The 25,597-nt window shown below is 49.1% G+C and overlaps 1 protein-coding gene and 1 pseudogene across 1 annotated transcript in view; both read left to right on the top strand.

The window, feature by feature from the left end:
- Positions 1-25,597, top strand: part of SLC25A13 (solute carrier family 25 member 13) — a 100,837-nt gene that overhangs the window by 30,206 nt on the left and 45,034 nt on the right. The window contains exons 4-10 of the mRNA XM_038741863.1: positions 5,236-5,351; positions 9,549-9,688; positions 12,425-12,571; positions 15,302-15,440; positions 17,700-17,793; positions 21,810-21,897; positions 23,559-23,646. Coding sequence (XP_038597791.1) covers positions 5,236-5,351; positions 9,549-9,688; positions 12,425-12,571; positions 15,302-15,440; positions 17,700-17,793; positions 21,810-21,897; positions 23,559-23,646 — 812 coding nt within the window. The remainder of the gene's footprint in view (positions 1-5,235; positions 5,352-9,548; positions 9,689-12,424; positions 12,572-15,301; positions 15,441-17,699; positions 17,794-21,809; positions 21,898-23,558; positions 23,647-25,597) is intronic.
- Positions 18,455-18,709, top strand: LOC119924682 (annotated as a pseudogene).

Below are 25,597 nucleotides of genomic sequence, written 5' to 3'. Positions count from 1 at the left end.
CGCCGAGAGAGTGCACAGCAACAGACACAGTTCCTGTCCACTGTGAGCTTACAGTCTTGAGGGGGAGACAGACATTAATAGAAATAAATGGGAGATGTGGACAGAAGTGCCCCTTTTAGACTGTGAGCCCACTGCTGGGTAGGGACTGTCTCTATATGTTGCCAATTTGTACTTCCCTAGTGCTTAATACAGTGCTCTGCACATAGTAAGCGCTCAATAAATACGATTGATGATGATGATGATGATGATAAGTGGTGTGGGGCTGGGAAGGGGGATGAAGAAAGGGAGCAAGGCAGGGTGGCGCAGAAGGGAGTGAGAGAAGAGAAAAAGATTAGTCGGGGAAGGCTGCTTGGAGGAGATGGGCCTTCACTAAGGCTTTGAAAGGGGGAAGAGTAGTTGTCCATCAGATATTACTGCATCAGCCTCCTCTCGGATCTCCCATCCTCCTGTCTCTCCCCATTTCAGCCTATATTTCACGCCGCTGCCCGGATCATCTTTGTGCAGAAATGCTCTGGGCATGTCCCTCCCCTCCTCAAAAATCTCCAGTGGCTACCAATCAACCTACGCATCAAGCAGAAAGTCCTCACTCTCGGCTTCAAGGCCGTCCATCCATCCTTTCGCCCCCTCCTACCTTTCATTCCTTCATTCAGTCGTATTTGTTGAGCGCTTACTGTGCGCAGAGCACCGTACTAAGCGCTTGGGAAGTCCAAGTTGGCAACATCTAGAGGCGGTCCCTACCCAACAGCGGGCTCACAGTCTAGAAGGGGGAGACGGACAACAAAACAAAACATATGCCAGCTTGTACTTCCCAAGCGCTTAGTACAGTGCTCTGCACACAGGAAGCGCTCAATAAATACAATTGACTGAGTGAATGAATGACCCAACACAGACCAATCATTCAGTGGTATTTATCGACTGCTCTCTTTGCATAGAACCCTGTGCGAGCCCTTGAAAGAGAGCAGTGGAGTTATTAGAAATAATCCCTGCCTTCATGGCGCTGACCGTTTTTTTCATTCATTCACTCTATCCTATTTATTGAGCGCTTACAGAGAGAGACAATCCCTACCCAACAGTGGGCTCACAGTCTAGAAGGGGGAGACAGACAACGAAACAAAACAATTTGGCAGGCATCAATGACATCAAGATAGATACACATCATTAATGAAATAAATAGAATAATATGTACAAATATACACAAGTGCTGTTGGGAGGGGAAGGAGATAGGGCAGAGGGAGGGAGTTGGGGTGATGGGGAGGGAGGAGGAGCAGAGGAAAAGGGGGGATCAGTCTGGGAAGGCCTCCTGGAGGAGGTGAGCTCTCAGTAGGGCTTTGAAGGGAGGAAATTTGGTGGATGTGTGGAGGGAGGGCATTCCGGGCCAGGGGAAGGACATGGGCCGGGGGTCGACGGCGGGACGGGCGAGAACGAGGCCTAGTGAGGAGGTGAGCGGCGACAGAGGAGCGGAGGGTGCGGGCTGGGCTGGAGAAGGACAGAAGGGACGGGAGGTAGGAGGGGGCCAGGGGATGGAGAACCTGGAAGCCCAGGGTGAGGAATTTTTGCTTGATGCGTAGGTTGACTGGTAGCCACTGGAGATTTTTGAGGAGGGGACTAACATGCCCAGAGCGTTTCTGGACAAAGACAATCCGGGCAGCGGCGTGAAGTATGGATTGAAGCGGGGAGAGACATGAGGATGGGAGATCAGAGAGGAGGCTGATGCAGTAATCCAGTCGGGATAGGATGAGAGCTTGAACCAGCAGGGTAGCGGTTCGGATGGAGGGGAAAGGGCGGATCTTGGCGATGTTGCGGAGCTGAGACCGGCAGGTTTCGGTGACGGATTGAATGTGAGGGGTGAACGAGAGAGCCGAGTCGAGGAGGACACCAAGGTTGCGGGCTTGCGAGACGGGAAGGATGGTAGTGCCGTCCACAGTGACGGGAAAGTCAGGGAGAGGACGGGGTTTGGGAGGGAAGACAAGGAGATCCGTCTTAGACATGTTGAGCTTTCGTTGGTGGGAGGTTAGCCAGGTGGAGTTGTCCTGAAGGCAGGAGGAGCTATGAGCCTGGAGGGAGGGAGAGGGAACAGGGAATCAATCAATCAATCAATCAATCAATCGTATTTATTGAGCGCTTACTATGTGCAGAGCACTGTACTAAGCGCTTGGGAAGTACAAATTGGCATCACATAGAGACAGTCCCTACCCAACAGTGGGCTCACAGTCTAAAAGGGGGAGACAGAGAACAGAACCAAACATGCCAACAAAATAAAATGAGTAGGATAGAAATGTACAAGTAAAATAAATAAATAAATAAATAAATAAATAAATAGAGTAATAAATATGTACAACCATATATACATATATACAGGTGCTGTGGGGAAGGGAAGGAGGTAAGACGGGGGGATGGAGAGGGGGACGAGGGGGAGAGGGAATGGCACTTGGTAAGTGCTTGCTCTGTGCCAGGCACTGTACTAAGTACTGGGGTAGACACAAGCTAATCAGGCTGGGTACGGTCCATGCCCCACATGGGGCTCCCACTTTTAATCCCCATTTTACAGATGAGGTCATTGATGCCCAGAGTTTCATTCAATCGTATTTATTGAGTGTTTACTGAGTGCAAAGCACTATACTAAGCGCTTGGGAGAGTACAATATAACAAAAGACACATTCCTGCCCATAACGAGCTCTCAGTCTAGAAGCGAAGCGATTTCCCCGAAGTCACGCAGCAGACCAATGGCAGAGCGGAATTAGAACTCAGATCCTTCTGATTCCCAGGCACGGGCTCTGTCCACTAGGCCACACTGCTTCCCGGTGCTTCTAGACTGTGAGCCCACTGTTGGGTAGGGACCATCTGTATATGTTGCCAACTTGTACTTCCCAAGCGCTTAGTCCAGTGCTCTGCACACAGTAAGCGCTCAATAAATACGATTGATTGATTGATTGATTCCCCACTGTGCAGAGCACTGTCCTCTAGACCGTGAGCTCGTTGTGGGCAGGGCTTGTCACTCTTTGTTCTTGTACTGCGCTTCAAACAGTGCTTTGCGAATAGTAAGCGCTTAACAAATGCCATCATTATTATTAGTGTGCTTTCCCAAGCGCTCAGTACAGTGCTCTGCACACAGTAAGCGCTTAATAAATATGACTGAACAAATGAATGAGTGCTTGGGAGAGAACCCCAAGAGAAGCAGCGTGGCTCAGTGGGAAGAGCCCAGGCTTTGGAGTCAGAGGTCATGGGTTCAAATCCCAGCTCCTTCACTTGTCAGCTGTGTGACTTTGGGCAAGTCACTTCAATCAATCAATCAATCGTGTTTACTGAGCACTTACTATGTGCAGAGCACTGTACTAAGCGCTTGGGAAGTCCAAGTTGGCAACATATAGAGACGGTCCCTACCCAACCGTGGGCTCACAGTCTAGAAGGGGGAGACAGAGAACAAAACAAAACATATGAACAAAATAAAATAAATAGAATAGATAGGTACAAGTAAAATAAATAAATAAATAAGGGTAATAAATACGTACAAACATATATACGTATATAAAGGTGCTGTGGGGAAGGGAAGGAGGTAAGGCGGGGGGATGGGGAGGGAGAGAGGAAGGAGGGGGCTCAGTCTGGGAAGGCCTCCCTCTGTGCCTCAGTTACCTCATCTGTAAAATGGGGATGAAGCAGCGTGGCTCAGTGGAAAGAGCCCGGGCTTTGGAGTCAGAGGTCATGGGTTCGAGTCCCAGCTCCTCCACTCGTCAGCTGTGTGGCTTTGGGCAAGTCACTTGACTTCTCTGGGCCTCAGTTCCCTCATCTGGAAAATGGGGATTAAGACTGTGATCCCCCTGTAGGACAACCTGATCAACTTGTATCCCCCCAGCACTTAGAACAGTGCTTTGCATATAGTAAGCGCTTAACAAATACCATCATCATCATCTTCATAAAGACTGTGAGCCCCCTGTGGGACAACCTGATCACCTTGTAACCTCCCCAGCGCTTAGAACAGTGCTTTGCACATAGTAAGCGCTTAACAAATACCATCATCATCATCATGAAGACTGTGAGCCCCCCGTGGGACAACCCGATCACCTTGTAACCTCCCCAGCGCTTAGAACAGTGCTTTACACATAGTAAGCGCTTAATAAATGTCATCATTATTATTATTATTAACCCTAGCGTTAATAGACACAATGCTTGCAGACTACCGGACGTGAAGCCTTGCGTTAAACGGTCGGGAGGGTAGAACGGGGCTGGTAGGTCCATCCCCCTTTTAGACTGTGAGCCCACTGTTGGGTAGGGACTGTCTCTATATGTTGCCAGTTTGGACTTCCCAAGCGCTCAGTACAGTGCTCTGCACCCAGGAAGCGCTCAATAAATACGATTGATGATCCGCGGGCGGGTGTGTCGGCGGGGCGTGTGCGGGACTCTTTTAGACCATGAGCCCACTGTTGGGTAGGGACTGTCTCTATATGTTGCCAACTTGGACTTCCCAAGCGCTTAGTACAGTGCTCTGCACCCAGTAAGCGCTCAATAAATACGATTGATTACGATTGATGATGATGATGATGATGATCTGCTGGACCTTGGGCCCTGACTGAGGAAAAGTCATGAGGGCAGGGAAAGAGGAGGAGGAGGATGGTCAGAAGGCCTTCCCAAACTGAACCCCCTTTTTCCTCTCCTCCTCCCCATCCCCCCCCCCCCCCCCAACCTCCTTCCCCTCCCCACAGCACCTGTATAGATGTTTGGACAGATTTATCACTCTATCACTTCCCCTTCTAGACTGTGAGCCCACTGTCGGGTAGGGACCGTCTCTAGATGCTGCCAACTTGGACTTCCCAAGCGCTTAGTACACTGCTCTGCACCCAGTAAGCGCTCAATAAATACGATTGATTACGATTGATGATGATGATGATGCTCTGCTGGACCTTGGGCCCTGACTGAGGAAAAGTCATGAGGGCAGGGAAAGAGGAGGAGGAGGATGGTCAGAAGGCCTTCCCAAACTGAACCCCCTTTTTCCTCTCCTCCTCCCCACCTCCTTCCCCTCCCCCCAGCACCTGTATAGATGTTTGGACAGATTTATCACTCTATCACTTCCCCTTCTAGACTGTGAGCCCACTGTCGGGTAGGGACCGTCTCTAGATGCTGCCAACTTGGACTTTCCAAGCGCTTAGTACAGTGCTCTGCACCCAGTAAGCGCTCAATAAATGCGATCGATGATGATGACGGGCCGCTGCCCGGCCCCTTGGGTGCCGCTCTGTGTTTCAGCCTCATCTCCTTCCAAGAGTTCGTCGCCTTCGAGTCGGTGCTCTGTGCGCCCGATGCCCTCTTCCTGGTGGCCTTCCAGCTGTTCGACAAAGCGGGCAGAGGAGAAGTCACGCTGGGTAAGCCCCACCTCCCGTACATACATGTACTTGTATGTCCGTGTGCGGGGGGGTGTCTGTGTGCGGGTGTGCGTCCGTGTGCGTCCATCCACACCCGCTCATCCGAGCGTCGGCCCGGGCCCGGGGAGGAGAGGCAGCGTGGCTCAGTTGAAAGAGCCCGGGCTTGGGACTCAGAGGTCGTGGGTTCTAATCAATCAATCAATCAATCGTATTTATTGAGTGCTTACTGTGTGCAGAGCACTGTACTAAGCGCTTGGGAAGTCCAAGTTGGCAACATATAGAGACAGTCCCTACCCAACAGTGGGCTCACAGTCTAGAAGAAAGGGTACGAATGGAACCTGTTAAGCACTGACTGTGCCAAGCATTGTTCTGATAATAATAATAATGATGGCATTTGTTAAGCGCTTACTATGTGCAAAGCACTGTTCTAAGCACTGGGGGGGATGCAACGTGATCAGGTTGTCCCACGTGGGGCTCACAGTCTTAATCCCCATTTTACAGATGAGGTAACTGAGGCTCAGAGAAGTCCCTTCTATCAATCAATCAATCAATCAATCAATCGTATTTATTGAGCGCTTACTATGTGCAGAGCACTGTACTAAGCTCTTGGGAAGTACAAATTGGCATCACATAGAGACAGTCCCTACCCAACAGTGGGCTCACAGTCTAAAAGGGGGAGACAGAGAACAGAACCAAACATACCAACAAAATAAAATAAGTAGGATAGAAATGTACAAGTAAAATAAATAAATAAATAGATAAATAGAGTAATAAATATGTACAACCATATATACATATATACAGGTGCTGTGGGGAAGGGAAGGAGGTAAGACGGGAGGATGGACTGTGAGCCCACTGTTGGGTAGGGACCGTCTCTAGATGTTGCCAACTTGGACTTCCCAAGCGCTTAGTACAGTGCTCTGCACACAGTGAGCGCTCAATAAATACGATTGAATGAATGAATGAAAGACCAGTGATGCTCGCCTATTAAGAGGGGGGTTCTCTGCCAGCCCCAGCCCCCAATGGTAGATGGGGGACGTCCAACCCACTGCCCCCAGACTGCCCCCAGGGCCTGGGGCAGTTGGGACACTCCTTCCCTTCCCCACAGCACCTGTATATATGTCTATACGTTTGTACATATTTATTACTCTATTTATTTATTTTACTTGTACATATCTATTCTATTTATTTTATTTTGTTAATATGTTTTGTTTTGCTGTCCGTCTCCCCCTTCTAGACTGTGAGCCCACTGTTGGGTAGGGACCGTCTCTATATGTTGCCAATTTGTACTTCCCAAGCGCTTAGTCCAGTGCTCTGCACATAGTAAGCGCTCAATAAATACGATTGATTGATTGATTAATAATAATAATAATGATGGCATTTGTTAAGCGCTTACTATGCGCAAAGCACTGTTCTGAGCGCTGGGGATCAAATCCCGGCTCCGCCAGTTGTCAGCCGTGGGACTCCGGGCGAGTCGCTTCACTTCTGTGGGCCTCAGTGACCTCATCTGGAAAACGGGGATTAAGACTGTGAGGTACCTGATCACCTTGTAACCTCCCCAGCACTTGGAACGGTGCTTTGCACATAGTAAGCGCTCAATAAATGCCATCACCACTGGGGGGGATACAGTGTGATCAGGTTGTCCCACGTGGGGCTCACAGTCTTCATCCCCATTTTACAGATGAGGGAACTGAGGCTCAGAGAAGTCCCTTTTAGACTGTGAGCCCACTGTTGGGTAGGGACCGTCTCTATATGTTGCCAACTTGGACTTCCCAAGCGCTTAGTACAGTGCTCTGCACACAGTAAGCGCTCAATAAATACGATTGATTGATTGATGGATTAAGTGACTTGCCCAAGGTCACAGAGCAGACGTGGTGGGGCCAGAATTCGAACCCATGACCTCTGACTCCAAAGCCCGTGCTTTTTCCACTGAGCCACGCTGCTTCTTCAAATCCCGACCCCGCTGCTTGTTAGCCGTGTGACTTCGGGCGAGTCACTTCTCTGGGCCTCAGTTATCTCATCTGCAAAATGGGAATCAGGACTGTGAGCCCCACGTGGGACAACCTGATTACCCTGTATTCCCCCCCCCCCCCCCCCCCCCCCCCCCACCATAGAGACAGTCCCTACCCAACGGCGGGCTCATAGTCTAGAGGGGGGAGACAGAGAACAAAACCAAACATACTAACAAAATAAAATAAATAGAATAGATATGTACAAGTAAAATAAATAAATAAGTAAATAGAGTAATAAATATGTACAAACATATATACATATATACAGGGGCTGTAGGGAAGGGAAGGAGGTAGGGCGGAGGGGATCAATCAATCAATCAATCAATCATATTGAGCGCTTACTGTGTGCACAGCACTGTACTAAGCGCTTGGGAAGTCCAAGTTGGCAATATATAGAGATAGTCCCTACCCGACAGCGGGCTCACAGTCTAGAAGGGGGAGACAGAGAACAAAACCAAACATACTAACAAAATAAAATAAATAGAATAGATAGGTACAAGTAAAATAAATAAATAGAGTAATAAATATGTACAAACATATATACATATATATAGGGGCTGTGGGGAAGGGAAGGAGGTAGGGCGGAGGGGATCAATCAATCAATCAATCAATCGTATTTATTGAGCACTTACTGTGTGCAGAGCACTGTACTAAGCACTTGGGAAGTCCAAGTTGGCAACATATAGAGACGGTCCCTACCCAACAGTGGGCTCACAGTCTAAAAGGGGGAGACAGAGAACAAAACCAAACATACTAACAAAATAAAATAAATAGAATAGATAGGTACAAGTAAAATAAATAAATAAATAGAGTAATAAATACGTACAAACATATATACATATATATAGGGGCTGTGGGGAAGGGAAGGAGGTAGGGTGGAGGGGATCAATCAATCAATCAATCGTATTTATTGAGTGCTTACTGTGTGCAGAGCACTGTACTAAGCGCTTGGGAAGTCCAAGTTGGCAACATCTAGAGACAGTCCCTAACCCAACAGCGGGCTCACAGTCTAGAAGGGGGAGACAGAGAACAAAACCAAACATACTAACAAAATAAAATAAATAGAATAGATATGTACAAGTAAAATAAATAAATAAATAGAGTAATAAATATGTACAAACATATATACATATATACAGGGGCTGTGGGGAAGGGAAGGAGGTAGGGCGGAGGGGATCAATAAATCAATAATAATAATAATAATAATAATGGCATTTATTAAGAGAAGCAGTGTGGCTCAGTGGAAAGGAGTACGGGCTCTGGAGTCAGAGGTAATGGGTTGAAATCCCGGCTCTGCCAATTGTCAGCTGTGTGACTTCGGGCAAGTCACTTCACTTCTCTGGGCCTCAGTTCCCTCATCTGTAAAATGGGGATGAAGACTGTGAGCCCCCCGTGGGACAACCTGATCACCTTGTAACCTCCCCAGCGCTTAGAACAGTGCTTTGCACATAGTAAGCACTTAATAAAAGCCATTATTATTATATTATTATTATTATACTAACAAAATAAAATAAATAGAATAGATATGTACAAGTAAAATAAATAAATAACTAGAGTAATAAATATGTACAAACATATATATATATTTAATATAAATATATAAACATATATATTTTAGACTGTGAGCCCACTGTTGGGTAGGGACTGTCTCTGTATGTTGCCAATTTGTACTTCCCAAGCGCTTAGTACAGTGCTCTGCACACCGTAAGCGCTCAATAAATACGATCGATGATGATGATATATATATAGGGGGATGGGGAGGAGGAGAGGAAAAAGGGGGCTCAGTGTGGGAAGGCCTCCTGGAGGAGGTGAGCTCGCAGTAGGGCTTGGAAGGGAGGAAGAGAGCAACGTGCCTTAGACTTTCAGCTCGTTGTGGGCAGGGAATGTCTCCTTATTGTTGTGTTGTCCTCTTCTAAGCGTTTAGTACAGTGCTGGGCACGCAGTAAAAGTGGTCAATTAATAGAAAGTGACTGGCTGAGCTGCGGAGTGAAGTTCTCCCCCCTCTCTCTCTCTCTCTCTCTCTCTCTCTCTCTCTCTCTCTCTCTCTCTCTCTCTCTCTCTCTCTTTCTGTCTCTCTCTGTCTCTCTCTCTGTCTCTGTCTCTCTCTGTCTCTCTCTCTCTCTCTGTCTCTGTCTCTGTCTCTCTCTGTCTCTATCTCTGTATGTCCATCATCCGTCCACCCCAGAGGACGTGAAGCAGGTGACGGGGCAGACCACGGCTCACCGGCGCATCCCGTTCAACTGGGACTCGGAATTCGTGCGGCTCCACTTCGGAAAAGACGGGAAGCGGCCCCTCACCTATGCGGAATTCACCCAGTTCCTACTGGTGGGTGGCGGCGGGGAGGCCGGGGGCGGAGCGGGGCTTGGACTTAGATTCAGTGCTTTGCACATAGTAAGCGCTTAAGAGTAAGCTTTCCCCTTTTAGACTGTGAGCCCACTGTTGGGTTGGGACCGTCTCTATATGTTGCCAACTTGGACTTCCCAAGCGCTTAGTACAGTGCTCTGCACACAGTAAAGTGCTCAATAAATACGATTGATTGATTAATAAATGCCATCATTATCATTATCATTCAAGTAGCCTGTTAAAGCCGGTGGTCTTATAATAATAATAATGGTATTTGTTAAGCGCTTACTATGTGCCAAGCACTGTTCTAAGCGCTGGGGAGGTTACAGGGTGATCAGGTTGTCCCACGGGGGGCGCTTACGGTTTTAATCCCCATTTTACAGATGAGGGAACTGAGGCCCAGAGAATCAATCGTATTTATTGAGCGCTTACTGTGTGCAGAGCACTGGACTAAGCGCTTGGGAAGTACAGGTTGGCAGCATACAGAGACGGTCCCTACCCAACGGCGGGCTCACAGTCTAGAAGGGGGAGACAGAGAACAAAACAAAACATATTAGCAAAATAAAATAAATAGAATAGATATTTACAAGTAAAATAAATAAATAGAGTAATAAATCCGTACAAACATATATACATAGATACAGGTGCTGTGGGGAAGGGAAGGAGGTAAGGCAGTGGGGTGGAGAGAGGGAGGAGGGGGCTCAGTCTGGGAAGGCCTCCTGGAGGAGGTGAGCTCTCAGTAGGGCCTTGAATAATAATAATGGTACTTGTTAAGCGCTTACTATGAGCAAAGCACTGTTCTAAGCACTGGGGAGGTTACAGGGTGATCAGGTTGTCCCACGGGGGGCTTACGGTTTTAATCCCCATTTTACAGATGAGGTAACTGAGGCACAGAGAATCAATCAATCAATCATATTTATTGAGCGCTTTACTGTGTGCAGAGCACTGTACTAAGCGCTTGGGAAGTACAAGTTGGCAACATCTAGAGACGGTCCCTACCCAACAGTGGGCTCACAGTCTAGAAGGGGGAGACAGAGAACAAAACCAAACATATTAGCAAAATAAAATGAATAGAATAAATATGTACAAAGAAAATAAATAAATAGAGTAATAAATACGTACAAACATATATACAGGTGCTGTGGGGAGGGGAAGGAGGTAAGGAAGTGAAGTGACTTGCCCCAAGTCACACAGCTGACAGTTGGCGGAGCCAGGATTTGAACCCATGACCTCTGACTCCAAAGCCCAGGCTCTTTCCACTGAGCCATGCGGCTTCTCAATTGATTGAGTGCGCTTCCTGGGTGCCAAACCCTCTGCTCAGCGCTGTGATAGATACTGCCTAATAATAATAATAATAATAATAATAATGATGGCATTTATTAAGCGCTTACTATGTGCAAAGCACTGTTCTAAGCGCTGGGGAGGTTATAAGGTAATCAGGTTGTCCCACGTGGGGCTCACAGTCTTCATCCCCATTTTACAGACGAGGTAACTGAGGCACGGCTAATCAGGTCAGACCCCGTCCCTGTCCCATCTGGGAGCCCCGGCGCACTCAGTCAATTGAGAAGCAGTGTGGCTCAGTGGAAAGAGCCCGGGCTTTGGAGTCAGAGGTCATGGGTTCAAATCCCAGCCCCGCCAACTGTCAGCTGTGTGACTTTGGGCAAGTCACTTCACTTCTCTGGGCCTCAGTTACCTCATCCGTCAAATGGGGATTAAGACTGTAAGCCCCACAGGGGATCACCTTGTAACCTCCCCAGCGCTTAGAACAGTGCCGGAGGTCACGGCCCCGCTTTTAAGGCTGAGGAAACTCATTAGAGAAGCAGCGTGGCTCAGTGGAAAGAACACGGGCTTTGGAGTCAGAGGTCATGGGTTCAAATCCCAGCTCCGCCAATTGTCAGCTGTGTGACCTTGGGCAAGTCACTTCACTTCTCTGGGCCTCAGTTCCCTCATCTGGAAAATGGGGGTTAAGACCGCGAGCCCCCCGTGGGACAACCTGATCTCCTTGTAACCTCCCCAGCACTTAGAGCAGTGCTCTGCACATAGTAAGCGCTTAATAAATGCCATTATTATTATTATGTCCAGAGAGGGTAAGGGACTCGCCCAAGGTCATCCAACTTGTAGTTCCCAAGCGCTCAGTACAGTGCCCTGCACACAGTAAGCGCTCAATAAATATGACTGAATGAAAATCCAGCAGGACAGGGGAAGACCCGAGTTTGGTTTTGTTCTCTGTCTCCCCCTTCTAGACTGTGAGCCCACTTTTGGGTAGGGACCGTCTCTATACGTTGCCAACTTGTACTTCCCAAGCGCTTAGTACAGTGCTCTGCACATAGTAAGCGCTCAATTAATACAATTGATTGATTGATAGAATCTTGAGTTCTTTGCACAGGACTGTCCCCTCCCTTCCCCTCTTGCTTGGCTTGGAAGCAGCATGGCTCAGTGGAAAGAGCCCGGGCTTTGGAGTCAGAGGTCATGGGTTCAAATCCCGGCTCTGCCAACTGTCAGCTGTGTGACTTTGGGCAAGTCACTTCACTTCTCTGGGCCTCAGTTACCTCATCTGTAAAATGGGGATTAAAACTGTGAGCCCCCCGTGGGACAAGCTGATCACCTTGTAAACTCCCCAGCACTTAGAACAGTGCTTTGCACATAGTAAGCGCTTAATAAATGCCATCATTATTATTATCATTATTATTATTATTATTCCCCTCCGGCCACCCCCAGGAGATCCAGCTAGAACACGCCAAGCAGGCGTTCGCCCAGCGGGACAGCGCTCGCACCGGGAAGGTGACGGCCCTGGATTTCCGGGACATCATGGTGACCATCCGCCCCCACGTCCTCACGCCGTTCGTCGAGGAGCGGCTCGTCGCGGTGAGTCTGGGCAGCAAGTGAGTGACCCCGTCCCGGTCGCCGGGGTCCGCTCTGGGCCCGGGGACATCTGACTCCAAATCCCGGGCTCTTTCCACTGAGCCACACTGCTTCATTAATTAAAGCCCATCCCGGTCGCTGGGGTCCGCTCTGGGCCCGGGGACATCCGACTCCAAATCCCGGGCTCTTTCCACTGAGCCACGCTGCTTCATTAATTAAAGCCCATCCCGGTGGCCGGGGTCCTCTCTGGGCCCGGGGACCTCCGACTCCAAATCCTGGGCTCTTTCCACTGAGCCACGCCGCTTCATTAATTAAAGCCCGTCCCGGTCGCCGGGGTTCACTCTGGGCCCGGGGACCTCCGACTCCAAATCCCGGGCTCTTTCCACTGAGCCACGCTGCTTCATTAATTAAAGCCCGTCCCAGTTGCCGGGGTCCGCTCTGGGCCCGGGGACCTCTGACTCCAAATCTCGGGCTCTTTCCACTGAGCCACGCTGCTTCATTAATTAAAGCCCATCCCAGTCGCCGGGGTCTGCTCTGGGCCCGCTCTGCCAGGGAATGGGGGGGAAAGAGGGCATCCTCTGGACAGATAATAATAATAATAATGGCATTTATTAAGCGCTTACTATGTGCAAAGCACTGTTCTAAGCGCTGGGGAGGTTACAAGGTGATCAGGTTGTCCCACGGGGACAGATCTCCCTCCCCTTCCTCATCCCAACCCCGCCTCCGTGAATAATATTAATAATAATCATGATGGCATTTATTAAACGCTTACTATGTGCAAAGCACTGTTCTAAGCGCTGGGTAGGATACAAGGTGATCAGGTTGTCCCTTGGGGGGCTCACAGTCTTAATTCCCATTTTACAGATGAGGGAACTGAGGCCCAGAGAAGTGAAGTGACTTGCCCCAAGTCACACAGCTGACAGTTGGCAGAGCCGGGATTTGAACCCATGACCTCGGACTCCAAAGCCCGGGCTCTTTCCATTGAGCCACGCTGCTTCTCACGGCTTAGAAGCCTTCCCTAAGCCCTCCTTTCCTTGCCTCCCTCTCCCTTCTGCGTCGCCGTGATTTGCTCCCTTTATGCACCACCCCCCCCAACCCCATAGCGTTTATAATAATAATCATCACCATAATGATTGTGGTATTTGTTAAGCACTTCCTATGTGCCAGGCACTGTACTAAGAAGCAGCGTGGCTCAGTGGAAAGAGCCTGGGCTTGGGAGTCAGAGGTCATGGGTTCAAATCCCGACTCCGCCAATGGTCACCTGGGTGCCTTTGGGCAAGTCACTTCACTTCTCTGCGCCTCAGTTACCTCATCTGGAAAATGGGGATTAAGACTGTGAGCCCCCCGTGGGACAACCTGATCACCTTGTAACCTCCCCAGCACTTAGAACAGTGCTTTGCACATAGTAAGCGCTTAATAAATGCCATTGTTATTGTTATTACTGAGCACTGGAGTGGATCATCATCATCAATCGTATTTATTGAGCGCTTACTATGTGCAGAGCACTGTACTAAGCGCTTGGGAAGTACAAATTGGCAACATATAGAGACAGTCCCTACCCAACAGTGGGCTCACAGTCTAAAAGATACAACCAGATCGGGTTTGACACCATCCCTGTCCGGCGTGGGACTCAGTGTCGATCCCCATTTTCCAGATGAGGTCACTGAGGCCCAGAGAAGTGAAGCGACTTGCCCAAGACAGGTGGCGGAGCCGGGATTAGAACCCATGACCTTCTCGCTCCCAGGCCCGGGCTCCAGCTGCAACGCCACGCTGCTTCTCACTGCACCGTGCTACTTCTCACTTCTGTCCCCATCCATCGTTTATTTATTTCTATTAATGTCTCCCTCCCCCTCTAGACTGTAAGCTCGTTGTGGGCGGGGAGACTCTCCCAAGCGCTTAGTCCAGTGCTCTGCAGACAGTAAGCGCTCAATAAATACGACTGACTGGCTGACCCCCACCACCCTGAAAACCTTTTTGGGAGAATATTTTCCTCTGAAGTGTCTAAGGCCTCATGTGGTCTTCATCTGTCTGTCCTTCCGTCTGTCTGTATATACGTATATCCTGTATATATGTCTGTACATAGTGTGGCTCAGTGGAAAAGAGCACGGACTTTGGAGTCAGAGGTCATGGGTTCGAATCCCGGCTCCGCCAATTGTCAGCTGCGTGACTTTGGGCAAGTCACTTCACTTCTGTGGGCCTCAGTGACCTCATCTGGAAAATGGGGATTAAGACTGTGAGCCCCACATGGGACAACCTGATCACTTTGTACCCCCCCCAGCGCTTAGAACAGTGCTTTGCACATAGTAAGCGCTTAACAAATGCCAACATTATTATTATTATTATTATTATTATTATCTGGAAAATGGGGATTAAGACTGTGAGCCCCCAGTGGGACATCCAATCACCGTGTAACCTCCCCAGCACTTAGAACAGTGCTTTGCACATAGTAAGCGCTTAATAAATGCCATTATTATAATTATTATTACATATTTTGACTCTATTTTACTTGTACATATCCATTCTATTTATTTTATTTTGTTAATATATTTGGTTTTGTTCTCTGTCTCCCCCTTCTAGACTGTGAGCCCACTGTTGGGTAGGGACCGTCTCGATATGTCGCCAACTTGTACTTCCCAAGCGCTTAGTCCAGTGCTCTGCACACAGTAAGCGCTCAATAAATACGATTGATTGATTGATTGATTGATTGTCTGTTTTTCCGCCCACCCCCCCCAGGCCGCCGGAGGGTCCCCGTCCCGCCAGGTCAGCTTTTCCTATTTTAAAGCCTTCAACTCCCTGCTGAACAACATGGAAGTGGTCCGGAAGGTGTACGGCACCGTGGCCGGCCTCGGGAAGGACATGCGGGTCACCAAAGGTCAGCGGGCCGGGATCAGGCGAGCGGTCTGGGGGTGTGGGGCGCCCCGCTGAGCTCCTAGGCTCAGGTAATCAATCAATCAATCAATCAATCGTATTTATTGAGCGCTTACTGTGTGCAGAGCACTGTACTAAGCGCCTGGGAAGTCCAAGTTGGCAACATATAGAGACGGTTCCTACCCAACAGTGGGCTCACAGTCTAAAAGACTGAGATGTGCTAATGACGTGCTAATAGGCACATCATTAACAAAATAAATAGTAAATATGTACAAGTAAAATCAATAGAGTAATAAATCTGTACAAATGTATATACAGGTGCTGTGGGGAGGGGAAGGATGTTGCCAGCCCACTGTTGGGTAGGGACTGTCTCTATATGTTGCCAACTTGTACTTCCCAAGCGCTTAGTACAGTGCTGTGCACACAGTAAGCGCTCAATAAATACGATTGATTGATTCCCAAGCTCTTAGTCCAGTGCTCCGCACACAGTAAGCACTCAATAAATACGATTAAATGAATGAATGAAGGAGGTAGGGCGGGAGGGGTGGGGAGGAGGAGAGGAGAAAGGGGGCTCAGTCTGGGAAGGCCTCCTGGAGGAGGTGAGCTCACAGTAGGGCCAAGCACTGTTCTAAGCACCGGAAGCACGCTCAGTGATTCCCAAACGGAGAGAGTGAGAAGAGGTGGGCGGAAGGCGGGACGCGAGTTCGGGTAGTCAGATTCTGGAAGAACGCGTGGTAATAATAATGATGGTATTTGTTAAGCACTTACTATGTGCAAAGCACTGTTCTGAGCGCTGAGGTGGGGGGAACAAGACGATCAAGTTGTCGCACGTGGGGCTCCCAGTCTTCATCCCCATTTTACAGATGAGGAAACTGAGGCTCTGAGAAGTGAAGTGACTTGCCCAAGGTCACGCAGCAGACATGTGGAGTCGGGATTCGAACCCATGACCTCTGACTCCAAAGCCCGTGTTCTTGCCACTGAGCTATGCTGCTTCTTATAGGGGGGTGGTAGGGGGGTAGGGGAGTGGTAAATTGTAATAATAATAATAATAATAATGACGGCATTTGTTAAGCGCTTACTATGTGCAAAGCACTGTTCCAAGCGCTCGGGAGGATACAGGGTGATCAGGTTGTCCCACTTGGGGCTCACAGTCTTCATCCCCATTTTACAGATGAGGGAACTGAGGCCCAGAGAAGTGAAGTGGCTTGCCCAAAGTCACACACCAAACTGTCGACGGAGCCAGGATTTGAACCCATGACCTCGGACTCCAAAGCCCGGGCTCTTTCCAATGAGCCACGCTGCTCAATCAGTCAATCAATCAGTCATATTTATTGAGTGCTTACTGTGTGCAGAGCACGGTACTAAGCACTTGGGAAGTCCAAGTTGGCAACATAGAGAGACGGTCCCGACCCAACAGTGGGCTCACAGTCTAGAAGGGGGAGACAGACAACAAAACCAAACATATTAACAGAATAAAATAAATAGAATAGATATGTACAAGTAAAATAAATAAATAAATAGAGTAATAAATCTGTCCAAACATCTATACATATATACAGGTGCTGTGGGGAAGGGAAGGAGGTAAGGCTGGGGGGTGGAGAGAGGGAGGAGGGGGAGAGGAAGGAAGGGGCTCAGTCTGGGAAGGCCTCCTGGAGGAGGTGAGCTCTCAGGGCCTTGAAGGGACACATGTCAGCTGTGTGACTTTGGGCAAGTCACTTTGCATCTCTGTGCCTCAGTTCCCTCATCTGTAAAATGGGGGTGAAGACTGAGAGCCCCACGAGGGACAACCTGATCACCTTGTAACCTCCCCAGTGCTTAGAACGGTGCTTTGCACATAATAAGCGCTCGATAAATGCCATTACGTGGCTCAGTGGAAAAGAGCCCGGGCTTTGGAATCAGAGGTCACGGGTTCGAATCCTGGCTCTGCCAACTGTCAGCTGTGTGACTTTGGGCAGGTCACTTCACTTCTCTGGGCCTCAGTTCCCTCGTCTGTCAAATGGGGATTAAGACTGTGAGCCCCCCCACCGCGTGGAACCACCTGATCTCCTTGTAACCTCCCCAGCGCTTAGAACAGTGCTCCTAGTAAGCGCTTAATAAATGCCACCTTTATTATTTATTTATTGAAGTCCGCCCGCTTTCCGCATCCAGAATTCCCGGTGGAGCCCGGGTGGCTTGGGGCGGGCGGGGTCCGGCGGCCCAGGCCGGGATGGGGGGGACGTTTGGTCCCCGTCTAACGGCTAACGACGCGGCTCCATCCCCACAGAGGACTTCCTTCTGAACGCCCAGAGGTTCAGCCAAGTGACGCCCATGGAAGTGGACATCCTGTTTCAGCTGGCGGACCAGCACGAGCCCCGGGGGTAAGGCCCACCGCTTTGGCCCCCTCATCGGCTGGCAATAATAATAATAATAATAATAATAATAATAATAATAATAATAATAATAATAATGAGGATGGCATGTATTAAGCGCTTACTATGTGCAAAGCACTGTTCGAAGCGCTGTGCTCACTTCGGCACTAATCTCCTCACCGTACCTCGCTCTCGCCTGTCCCGCCATCGACCCCCGGCCCACGTCCTCCCCCGGGCCTGGAATGCCCCCAATCCCTCTGCCCATCCGCCAAGCTAGCTCTCTTCCTCCCTTCAAGGCCCTGCTGAGAGCTCACCTCCTCCAGGAGGCCTTCCCAGACTGAGCCCCTTCTTTCCTCTCCCCCTCGTCCCCCTCTCCATCCTCCCGTCTTACCTCCTTCCCTTCCCCACAGCACCTGTATATATGTATAGATGGTTGTACATATTTATTACTCTATTTATCTATTTATTTATTTATTTTACTTGTACATTTCTATCCTACTTATTTTATTTTGTGGGTATGTTTGGTTCTGTTCTCTGTCTCCCCCTTTTAGACTGTGAGCCCACTGTTGGGTAGGGACTGTCTCTATGTGATGCCAATTTGTACTTCCCAAGCGCTTAGTACAGTGCTCTGCACATAGTAAGCGCTCAATAAATACGATTGATTGATTGATTGATTGATTCGGCAGCACATACACTCAAATTGGAACGCTACAGAGTCACTTCCCTTCCCTGAGCCTCAGTTCCCTCATCTGTAAAATGGGGATGGAGACCGTGAGCCCCCCGTGGGACAACCTGATCGCCTCGTAACCTCCCCAGCGCTTAGAACAGTGCTCTGCACATAGGAAGCGCTTAACAAATGCCACCGTCATTAGCACGGCCCCCGCGCAAGGATGACACGCAAATTCGTGAAGCGTTCCATATCTATTCTATTTATTTTGTTAGTATGTTTGGTTTTGTTCTCTGTCTCCCCCTTCTAGACTGTGAGCCCACTGTTGGGTAGGGACCGTCTCTAGATGTTGCCAACTTGGACTTCCCAAGCGCTTAGTACAGTGCTCTGCACACAGTAAGCGCTCAGTAAATATGATTGATTGATTGATTGGGGAGGTTACAAGGTGATCAGGTTGTCCCACTGGGGGCTCACAATCTTCATCCCCATTTGACAGATGAGGGAACTGAGGCCCAGAGAAGTGAAGTGACTTGCCCAAAGTCACCCAGCTGACAATTGGCGGAGCTGGGATTCGAACCCATGACCTCTGACTCCAAAGCCCGGGCTCTTTTCACTGAGCCGCGCTGCTTCTCAAGTTTGTTATTATGTATATTATGTATAATAATAACAATAATAATAGTAATAATGGTATTTGTTAAACTCTATGTGCCAAGCACTGTTCTAAGCAGTGGGATAGATGCCAGGCAGGGAAGCAGCGTGGCTCAGTGGAAAGAGCCCGGGCTTTGGAGTCAGAGGTCGTGGGTTCAAATCCCGGCTCCGCCAATTGTCAGCTGTGTGACTTTGGGCAAGTCACTTTGCTTCTGTGCCTCAGTTACTTCATCTGAAAATGGGGATTAAGACTGTGATCCCCCCTGCGGGACAACCTGATCGCCTTGTAACCTCCCCAGCGTTTAAAACAGCGCTTTCCACATAGTAAGCGCTTAATAAATGCCATAAAAAAGATGTATCTACCAATTTTGTTGTATTATACTCTCCCAGGTGTTTAGTCCATTAATTAATTCATTCATTCAATCGTATTCATTGAGCGCTTACTGTGTGCCAGAGCACTGTACTAAGCGCTTGGGAAGTCCAAGTTGGCAACATATAGAGACGGTCCCTACCCAACAGTGGGCTCATTCATTCATTCATTCAGTCCTATTTATTGAGCCCTTACTGTGTGCAGAGCACTGTGCTAAGCGCTTGGGAAGCCCAAATCAATCAATCAATCAATCAATCATATTTATTGAGCGCTTACTGTGTGCAGAGCATTGTATTCATTCATTCATTCAATCGTATTTATTGAGCACTTACTGTGTGCAAAGCACTGTACTAAGCGCTTGGGAAGTCCAAGTTGGCAACATATAGAGGCGGTCCCTACCCAACAGTGGGCTCATTCATTCATTCATTCAGTCGTATTTATTGAGCCCTTACTGTGTGCAGAGCACTGTGCTAAGCGCTTGGGAAGCCCAAGTCAATCAATCAATCAATCAATCGTATTTATTGAGCGCTTACTGTGTGCAGAGCACTGTATTCATTCATTCATTCAATCGTATTTATTGAGCGCTTACTGTGTGCCAGAGCACAGTACTAAGCGCTTGGGAAGTCCAAGTTGGCAACATAGAGAGACGGTCCCTACTCAACAGGGTCCCCATCATCCTCACTGAGCTACAGTGTGGAGCTGCTCTTGCCACCTTCCCCAGCGCCCATCAGAGGCAGGATGGGCTGCCCGCCCCCCAACCCTGGCACTTCGCCCACCTGCTGCCACCAATACAGAGCCGCAAGGGTGCCGACAAAAGACCAGCCGAGCCAGAGCTGCTTTGTGTACATCATCATCATCATCAATCGTATTTATTGAGCGCTTACTATGTGCAGAGCACTGGACTAAGCGCTTGGGAAGTACAAATTGGCAACATATAGAGACAGTCCCTACCCAACAGGGGGCTCACAGTCTAAAACGGGGAGACAGAGAACAAAACCAAACATACTAACAAAATAAAATAAATAGAATAGATATGGACAAATAAAATAAATAAATAGAGTAATAAATATGTACAAGCATATATACAGGTGCTGTGGGGAAGGGAAGCAGGTAAGATGGGGGGGATGGAGAGGGGGACGAGGGGGAGAGGAAGGAAGGGGTACGTAGTGTGATGGGCGGGGAAGGAGGTACAGACAAAAGCTCAGCCTCCAGGCTGGTCTAGTCGAATTGCGGGGTGGAGAAGGAAGAGGACAACGCCGCTGTATCTCTAGTTGGCACCGGGACACAATAGGCAGTGCCCCCCATCCCCGCCCCATTTTCCTGCAAGGAGCAGCCACTGCCCATCTTAACCCTCGTCCAAGCGTCCTGGAGCTCCAGCTCTCCGGACCCACAGTGTCGCACCGACATCAGTGTCCCCTTCCTTCCTCTCCCCATCGTCCCCCTCTCCATCCCCCCCACCTTACCTCCTTCCCTTCCCCACAGCACCTGTATATATGTCTGTATGTTTGTACAGATTTATTACTCTATTTATTCGTTTTGTTTGTACATATCTATTCTATTTATTTTATTTTGTTAGTTTGGTTTTGTTCTCTGTCTCCCCCTTTTAGCCTGTGAGCCCACTGTTGGGTAGGGACTGTCTCTATATGTTGCCAATTTGTACTTCCCAAGCGCTTAGTACAGTGCTCTGCACATAGTAAGCGCTCAATAAATACGATTGATGATGATGATGATATCAGCATCCTGAGTAAGACCAGGTGGCTTCCACTCCAGGCCGCTTTGGCGGCAGTCCCTGCCAAAGGGCTCCACAGACTAATGGTGATCGTGCTGCTCGACGGATCCCTCCCATCGTATCCCAAGGGGCTGGGAACCCTCTGTGTGGGAATGTGCAGCAAGGGCAGAGAGAGACTATTTCTCTTTAACCAGGTGTTCCCGTGGGTCGCCTGTGACGTAGCAGCCCTGGAGGGTCACCCTTGGCCAGCCTCAGTGCCTGGAAAGGGCCCAGACGCAGCAGTAGAGAAGCTCCAGCGAATTCCTTTTCCTTACTAAAGTGCTCAGCGCTTAGTACGGGTGCTCTGCACACAGAAAGCACTCAGTGAATACTACTACTCTTACTCCTCTTTTTCCACTCCTTTCACTGTACTAAGCACTTGGGAAGTACAGGTTGGCAACATATAGAGACGGTCCCTACCCAACAGTGGGCTCACAGTCTAAAAGTCGGCAATATATAGAGACGGTCCCTACCCGCAGCGGGCTCACAGTCTAGGCCAGTGCTCTGCACATAGTAGGCGTTCATTCAGTAGGATGGTTGGGTTGATTGACACCGGTTGTCTCCCCCCGCAGCTGCGTGACGTTAGGTGACATCGACAGGATCGCTCCCCCGCAGCTGCCGACCACCCTCTCCGGCCGCTACCCCGAAGCCCGGCGACAGGTAGGACCCCCACGGCCCCCTCACCATCCTTTCTCACGTCCTCCCCTGGCCCGGAACGCCCTCCCTCCACACATCCGCCAAGCTCGCTCTCTTCCTCCCTTCAAGGCCCTACTGAGCGCTCACCTCCTCCAGGAGGCCTTCCCACACTGAGCCCCCTCCTTCCTCTCCCCCTCGTCCCCCTCTCCATCCCCCCAGCCTTACCTCCTTCCCTTCCCCACAGCACCTGTATATATGTATAGATGTTTGTACATATTTATTACTCTATTGATTTATTTATTTTACTTGCACATATCTATTCTATTTATTTTATTTTGTTAATATGTTTGGTTTGGGTCTCCATGTTCGTATTTATTACTCTATTTTACTTGCACATATCTATCCTATTTATTTTATTTTGTTAATATGTTTGGTTTTGTTCTCTGTCTCCCCCTTCTAGACTGTGAGCCCACTGTTGGGTAGGGGCCAGCTCTAGATGTTGCCAACTTGGACTTCCCAAGCGCTCAGGACAGTGCTCTGCACACAGTAAGCACTCAATAAATACAATTGATTGATTGATTGATTCCCCGCGCCCCATCTCCTCCAAGCCAGCCTCGGCCACGGACTCCCTTCCCCGCGGCCACCCCTCCCCACCACGGCCTAGTGGGTAGAGCCCGGACCTTAAGAGTCAGAAGGATGTGGGTTCAAATCCCAGCTCTGCCACTTTTTTTTTTCTAATGGCATTTATTAAGCCCTTACTATGTGCAAAGCACTGTTCTAAGCGCTGGGGAATTTACAAGGTCATCAGATTGTCCCACGTGGGGCTCACAGTCTTCATCCCCATTTGACAGATGAGGTCACTGAGGCCCAGAGAAGTGTAGTGACTTCAATCAATCAATCAATCAATCATATTTATTGAGCGCTTACTGTGTGCAGAGCACTGTACTAAGCGCTTGGGAAGTACAAGTCGGCAACATCTAGAGACAGTCCCTACCCAACAGTGGGCTCACAGTCTAGAAGGGGGAGACAGAGACCAAAACCAAACATATTAACAAAATAAAATAAATAGGATAGATATGTACAAGTAAAATAAATAAATAGAGTAATAAATCTGTACAAACATCTATCCATATATACAGGTGCTGTGGGGAAGGGAAGGAGGTAAGACGGTGGGGATGGAGAGGGGGGTGAGGGGGAGAGGAAGGAGGGGACTCAGTCTGGGAAGGCCTCCTGGAGGAGGTGAGCTCTCAGTAGGGCCTTGAAACCTGATCACCTTGTAACCTCCCCAGCGCTTAGAACAGTGCTTTGCACATAGTAAGCGCTTAATAAATGCCATTATTTATTATTGTTATTATTTATTAGAGCAGCAAGAAGAGGCTGATGGGAAGACCCAGTCAGAGAGGAGGGGGGTTAGTCAGGGAAGACCTCCCGTAGGAGGAGGAGGAGGAAGGTGGTTTCTTGGCGACGCCGAAGGTGGGGAGAACTGTGGTTGGGCAGGGTGGGTGAGTGGGTAGCGCGGGGGTGGCCACAGGCTGGAAGGACAGCAGGAGCCGAGGCCTGTGGAGCCGAGAGGGGTCCTGGGTCTCCGGACCCTGCCAAGGCCTCGCTCCCGGCCGGGTGGTGGGTTTCGAACCTCGGGCCTGCGCCTCGATGACGTCCCTTCTGTGTCGGCCCTCCGCCCGCAGCCGCCGCCCCAGGGAGACGCTTCGCGGTCGGTCCTGATCCAAGTGGCGGAGTCGGCGTACAGATTCGCACTCGGCTCCGTCGCCGGAGGTCAGTCGGCGGGGTCGAGGTCCCCGGGGCCCGCGGTTCAGGGGGGAAATGGGGACGGGAGGCACGAGGGACGGGCAGCGGAGAACCGAGGCAGCCCCTTGGCATCTCTCTGGCTATGCGTGTGTGTCTCTGTCTCTGCGTCTCTGGCTTTGTGTGTCTCTGGCTGTTCGATTGGGTGTCTCTGGCCACGTCTAGAACAGTGCTTTGCACATAGTAAGCGCTTAACAAATGCCATCATCATCATGTCTCTCCTGATGATGTCTCATCATTCCCCCTCGTCCCTCTCTTCATCCCCCCATCTTACCCCCTTCCCTTCCCCACAGCACCTGTGTATATGTTTGTACTTATTTATTACTCTATTTATTTTACCTGTACATATCTATTCTATTTTATTTTGTCAGTATGTTTGGTTTTGTTCTCTGTCTCCCCCTTCTAGACTGTGAGCCCGCTGTTGGGTGCGGACTGTCTCTAGGTGTTGCCGACTTGTACTTCCCAAGCGCTTAGTCCAGTGCTCTGCACACATTAAGCGCTCAATAAATACGATTGATTGATTGATGTCTCTGTGGAACGCTCATTCATTCATTCATTCAGTCATTCAATCAACCGTATTTATTGAGCGCTTACTGTGTGCAGAGCACTGGACTAAGCGCTTGGGAAGTACAAGTCGGCAACATCTAGAGACGGTCCCTCCCCAACAGCGGGCTCACAGTCTAGAAGGGGGAGACAGAGAACCAAACAAAACATACTGACAAAATAAAATAAATAGAATAGATATCATCATCATCAATCGTATTTATTGAGCGCTTACTGTGTGCAGAGCACTGGACTAAGCGCTTGGGAAGTACAAGTCGGCAACACCTAGAGACAGTCCGCACCCAACAGCGGGCTCACAGTCTAGAAGGGGGAGACAGAGAACAAAACCAAACATACTGACAAAATAAAATAAATAGAATAGATATGTACAAGTAAAATAAATAAATAGAGTAATAAATATGTACAAACATATATACATATATACAGGTGCTGTGGGGAAGGGAAGGAGGTAAGATGGGGGGATGGAGAGGGGGAATCGTATTTATTGAGCGCTTACTGTGTGCAGAGGACTGGATTAAGTGCTTGGGAATATAGAGAGACGATTCCTACCCAACAACGGGCTCACATTCTGGCTCTGTGTGTGTGTGTGTGTGTGTGTGTGTGTGTGTGTGTGTGTGTGTGTGTGTGTGTGTGTGTGTGTGTGTGTGTCTGTGATGACTTGACACCTGTCCACATGTTTTGTTTTGTTATCTGTCTCCCCCTTCTAGACTGTGAGCCTGGCTAAACAGTAAGCTCCTTGAGGGTGGGGATTGAGTCTGTTCACTCTAGGTCTCTCCCGAGTGCTTAGCACAGAGCAGCAATCAATCAATCAATCAATCAATCGTATTTATTGAGCGCTTACTGTGTGCAGAGCACTGGACTAAGCGCTTGGGAAGTCCAAGTTGGCAACATATATAGAGACAGTCCCTACCCAACAGCGGGCTTACAATCTAGAAGGGGGAGACGGAGAACAAAACCAAACATACTGACAAAATAAAATAAATAGAATAGATATGTACAAGATAAATAAATAAATAAATAGAGTAATAAATATGTACAAACATATATACAGGTGCTGTGGGGAAGGGAAGGAGGTAAGATGGGGGGATGGAGAGGGGGAGTCGTATTTATTGAGAGCTTAACTATGTGCAGAGGACTGGACTAAGCGCTTGGGAGTATATCGAGACGATTCCTACCCAACAACGGGCTCACATTCTAGCTCATTTTTTTTTTTTTTTGGTGTGTGTGTGTGTGTGTCTGTGATGACTTGACACCTGTCCACATGTTTTGTTTTGTTATCTGTCTCCCCCTTCTAGACTGTGAGCCTGGCTAAACAGTAAGCTCCTTGAGGGTGGGGGTTGTGTCTATTAGCTCCAGG

Source organism: Tachyglossus aculeatus, chromosome 2, assembly GCF_015852505.1.
Source record: "Tachyglossus aculeatus isolate mTacAcu1 chromosome 2, mTacAcu1.pri, whole genome shotgun sequence".
Classification (NCBI taxonomy): Eukaryota; Metazoa; Chordata; class Mammalia; order Monotremata; family Tachyglossidae; genus Tachyglossus; species Tachyglossus aculeatus.
This window is presented reverse-complemented; position numbering and strand designations above follow the sequence as displayed.